Source organism: Rhamphochromis longiceps, linkage group LG15, assembly GCF_057381845.1.
Source record: "Rhamphochromis longiceps isolate RC_006_pf linkage group LG15, R_longiceps_female_GT1.1, whole genome shotgun sequence".
NCBI lineage: Eukaryota > Metazoa > Chordata > Actinopteri > Cichliformes > Cichlidae > Rhamphochromis > Rhamphochromis longiceps.
Genome location: NC_140571.1, coordinates 33,256,974 through 33,262,151, shown reverse-complemented (window position 1 = coordinate 33,262,151; position 5,178 = coordinate 33,256,974). Strand labels below are relative to the sequence as shown.

The 5,178-nt window shown below is 44.2% G+C and overlaps 1 protein-coding gene across 1 annotated transcript; it reads right to left on the bottom strand.

Annotated features, from left to right (window-relative positions):
• Positions 1–1,499: 1,499 nt before the first annotated feature.
• On the bottom strand, positions 1,500–4,899 carry marcksa (myristoylated alanine-rich protein kinase C substrate a). Its single transcript, XM_085382531.1, has 2 exons — positions 4,437–4,899; positions 1,500–3,409 (listed from the first exon to the last, which is right to left on the bottom strand). The coding sequence occupies exons 1-2, from the start codon at positions 4,530–4,532 to the stop codon at positions 2,690–2,692; spliced, it is 816 nt and encodes a 271-aa protein (XP_085238657.1). The 5' UTR covers positions 4,533–4,899; the 3' UTR covers positions 1,500–2,689.
• Positions 4,900–5,178: the final 279 nt, after the last annotated feature.

Sequence of the window (5,178 nt, the reverse complement as noted above, 5' to 3'; positions counted from 1 at the left end):
ACTCCGCCCTACTCACACACTGCACATTACCATCCACCTGCTTTATCCCTCTGGTTGAGGCTAGATCAAGTCTTTTATTATTGTTGCAATGAATAGTCTTAAAAAATCCCAGTTAAAGATGTATTATGGTGAACATATTTAATAGATTAAAAATATTCAATGTAATTAGATTTGAGTTTCAAAAAAATAATTCCCCAAAACTATGTAGATGGTGATAATCCTGGTACCAGAGGCAGTTTGACTGATCAACATGTCTAGGAGGAAACAGACATGCATACACTATGATCATTATATTCGGATTATTGATAGTAGCAGTAGCATTATTATTATCATATTATAATGTAATTCAAATTCTGAATTGTTAGAACTTTATGGCATATAAATGTGATTTTATTACGCTGTGATAAATCAGCAGGTATGAAAACCCCACTCTCTGACCAATCAATTCTCTACAAATAGCGTCACCATTTGTTGGAGATCCCTTGGACCTCTGTGAGGAGAGTAGGAGGGTCTAAAGTTTTTCAGTTGCATCTGAACTCTCAGTGCATCATAGGAAGTCCCCCAGCACCCTAAGGCTATTGCAGGCATGGTTCAGGGTCCCTTGATGCAGCCCTATATGTTTTATCAAAGACTATTGTTTTAAGTGCTAAACATACAAATAGAAAGGGTCCCCCAATCCAAAACTGGCAGCTGCCTCCATAGCAGACGGGCCTGATAGCTGAAAGTTCTTCTCATTCTTCCTTTAGGAACCAAGTGCTCCGCTAGGATAATAAGGTACTATGAGGTCAAATGAGACGTAGAAAGCCATTGTTGCTAGTATCCCTGGGTGCCTCTTTCTTTGCTGTCTCGGCCTTAGCGCGGCAGCTTTTCCTGCCACCTGTACTTAAACTTTGTCTGTGTTGACTATTAGTGTTTCTGATAATCTCAAGAAATGCACAGCTTACATGCTTTTTGGTTCCATGGACATGTTCAGGTGAATAAGATGCCTCTTTGTCAAAACATCCCTGTGTAGGCCCCTCCCTCAAGCTAAAGAAGCAGAAACCATTGTAGTGAAAGCAATGGTTTCAGAATGCAATTCAAACTGATTATTTTGTTTTATAAAAGATGAAGTTATCAGTTATGCTTCAACCTCACAGCCAAACATATGAGGTGCACAGCTTCTTGACTTGATGACCTCAAATCACCCAAAAGCACATGGACCAATTCACAGACCCCTATTGAAGATAATATACTTAATAAAACAACTGAATTGTTAAGCACTGATTATTGTCGTTATTTGGTGAGACCAGCTTCATTCGTCAACACGGTCTGAAGTCTGTTTCTTTGAGTAATACCAGCAAATGCATTTATTTGGTATATGACATCAAATGATGAAGAACTAAGTGATTTCAAGACAATTTTTTTTAAGTATTGGAATCAGCTGTCAAAATAAGATTTGGCTTACCTTGAGGTAGAGAACAAAATCTTTCTTTCAAAGAACAAATGATGACAGATGCGGCTGAAATTTTATTCACATTTATTGTTGCTTTTAGTGTGCTCACAGAAAATTAGAACACCTTAAGCAGAGGAGTTTAATAGCAATTGGTTTGTAAGCAAAGTTACATTCCATCTCTAGGTCAAATTGGTCAAAGCTTCTCCGTATTTACAAAAGGAAAAAGAGAGCGAAACAAGATGCTACACAAACATTTGCATCTGATAGATTCCTTAACTCGAGTCAAAGACCACTGGAAAAAAAACTGCCAGCTGGAATTGAAACCCCCCCCCCCCCCCCCCCAAAAAAAAAAACCCCATACAGTATATAAACAGTTTACCATTCCACTTATCACAGCTTGGTTTTTTAGTTCAAAATTCCTTAAGGACCTTTTGTGTGTTTGCATGTCTGTATGTGTGTGTTTGTGTTGGTATCATACAAAAACGAGCGGGTGGAAAAAAGAGCAAACATTATGTGCTTCTTGAGATCAAAATTTCATTTTGTACAATAATCACAGTTAAAAAGACCCCCGCCTATACATACTTACATTTTTATTAAGGTCATAAAACCAGCAATAAACAATAAAGCCTATACAACTTGTATTTCTACGGAATCACTGACAGCTAATGAGAAGCGAAACGCTCCTATGGTTTTATATGACTTCCTAAAAACCTAACTCTGGGACTTGTTGTCTTGTAAAAACGATTTTAGTGTTGTAAACCGTATGGTGGATATAGATTTCGGTCTTGACTGCTCTTGATTATTGCCTGTAGCACATTTCCCAGGACAGCCCCACCCACCCAGATGTCCTTCCTGAACCCTCCCCCCACCTCTTCATTTACAACTGTACCCTGGTCCCCTTCATACCATGGGCATGTCCATACTTTTTGTTTATATTTTGTATAAAAAACGTAATACTGATGTAAAAATATATGGCAGAGTGTGGATGTATTTAATCAGTTGTACATATTGAGGCCAACCCATCTCCACAGCCTGCTGGAATGCTAGTAACAAAGGGCCGAGATGGGTTTTGCGTAAGGGGAGAATGGAAACTAAAAATAAAGAAAAAGCTTTAAAATATCCCTGGTTAAAGAAAAGTTCTTCAAAGCCATGATGTGGCATCTCTCCAAGCAGGGAAATGTTCTTTGATTATCTTTTTTTTCCTCCTTAAAAAAAAAGAAAAAGAAAAGAAAAGAAACTTTCTTCCACTTTCAGCTTTTATTCAGCAGCCTCAGTGGGAGCAGCTGGAGCTTCTGCTGATTCTGCTTCTTGTGAAGCTGAAGGAGCCTCCTCTGTTTTGGGCGCCTCCTCGGCCACAGGTTCAGCCGACTTCTCCTCTGCCTTTGGCTCTTCTGTGGCGGGGGCCTCCTTGGCCTCCTCTGCAGGCTTTTCTGCTGCTGGTGCAGCCACCGCCGCTGCCTCCTCCTCTGGCTTGGCCACTACTTCCTCCTTGGGTTGCTCAGTGGCAGGTGCAGCCTCGCCTTCAGCAGGCTTGGTCTCCTCGTCAGCAGCGGCCGCTGTTGCCTCTGCGGCCTCGGCTTTGGGCTCCTCTGCAGGTGCCGCCGCTGCAGCTGCTTCCTCGTTCTCGGCCCCATCGCCCGTCTCCTTTTTGGACTTCTTGAAGGAAAAGCCACTTAGCTTGAAGGATTTTTTGAAGGAGAATTTCTTCTTCTTCTTCTTCGGGGTCTCGGTGCTGGTAGAAGCTGCGGCACCATCCTCAGCCTTGGCAGCTGCCTCTCCTTCAGCAGGAGACGCTGCCTCTACCTTCTCTGCATCTACAGCCTCCTTCTCAGTGGGGGCGGCCTCGGCTTTCTCTGTCTCCTCCTTGGGGGTGTCCTCGGCTGTTGCGCTACCATTGGCTTGCACCTCCTCTTTGCCGTTCTCGTTTTCGGCTGCAGCAGGAGAGGCATCTCCATTGGCTTTAACATGTCCGTTTTCCTAAAAGGAGAGACAGAAGCTGTTAATGTCATGCACAGAGCTGGTCCGCTGTAAGTACAGTGCCAGTGGTGAGCAGCAGGGGCAGCAGACACCATCCAACTTCAGCCCAGGCTCGGTTTCTCATTTTCACAGCAAAAACAGTGGAACACGTCTAATAACGGCCATCGAGCTATGTGGATACACCACACATAAATATGTTATGAGGTAGCAGCTTCCTGTATTTTTTTTCACCCAGAATTTCATTCACATCCTGAACACGAGAGAGCAAGGACCGCAAGGGGTCGCTACGTGGCCGTTCCACAGCAAGCCAGCTGCTCATTAAAACAGCAGCTGCTCTTAGTCTCCCACATGACCGCGAGCAGAGTTCAGACACAATTTCTTTTTATATTTAGCAAATCTAAACGAATTTCTGAATTAAGGTCTCACCTAACCTGTGAAATCCATCTAAAAAGAAAAAAGAAAACGTAGGCTGCTTCCTCTCCGGGGCGCACCGCTGGCCCCCTCCCCAAGCCTCTGCCCCCCCTCCTGTGTGATAGCAGGCTGCCATCTCCACTTTCCAGCCGAGCATCTGTAACAAAAGGCGTGGTGCTCCGAGCGCACGGAGCCTTTGTTGGCCGTCGTGCATCTCGCCTTATTCAGCAACTTCCCAAATAACCTCATCCAAAGCTACAGCACCTCGTCATCGTCTTAAAATGAAGAATTAAAGTCAAAACCGGCGAGAAGAAATTGAACACGACTCCATTCTTGTCTTTTGATTGGCAAAAACCCGAGCAAATAATCTCAATCTATTAAACTGCTTTGTTTTGATTGATGACCTTAAAAGAAGAAATCCGCGCGCATTTCCCCTGATAAACTGCAGGAATCAAATTATCCGTTAAATGAGTTAAATCTTTTCTTTCTACATTTAATACCCGTTCAATTCATCCACAATTACGCGCGGATGGCGCCCCCAGTGCTCAGCTTCCCCCCTCCCTCCCTTTCCACAACAACCAAATTGTCCCCTGACGGATGTTAAAATATCATTTACCTGTCCGTTGGTCTTGGTGGGTGAAGCTGCCGCCTCTCCTGGCTTTTCAGCCGCGGTTTCAGCATTTCCAGCTGTCTTGGACAATTGCGCTCCCATGCTTTTCGCTCCAACAAAGAAACTCGACCGATCCAAAAAAGCGAACAAAGACCCACAAGCCTCTTTGTTGAAACGCAAAGCTCTTCACTGGTAGCCCCCTCTCGCTCTCCCACTGTGTGTGTGCGTGTGTGTGTGTATGTGTGCGCGCGCGCACAAAGAAAAAGTTCACAGGGAAAATGTAAAGCAAACTCCAGTCAGAGTGTGGAGGATTCTTCAGCAGAGCAGGAGAAAGCTGGCAGGTGAGATGAAGTAATAAAATCCCAGGCTGGTGGCCGTGTCGCTGTAGACAGGCTGCAAAATGGAGAAATTTCCCTTGTTGCTAATAAGACGTGGGGTCCAACGCCCAAGTGCAGGGATGAATGGGCGCTCCGAGCGATGACGGCACCGCTCTTCGGTTCGGCCAATTACAGCTTCCACTCAGGGCTTGGGCGGGGTTTAGGGAGGGAACAATAGACGGCAGCGCTGCACTCAAGATACAGAGGAGTAACTGGAGTTAGCTACATTTATGTGACGTCTCACTTAACCAAGACATCACTTGTTTGCATTTAAATGGAAAATGTCTTTAAAATAAATATATAAAGTGTGCGTTTGGCAACTAAGATGTGAATATTGTGCCATGAAGGTGCCAAAATTTAGTTTAGCTCAA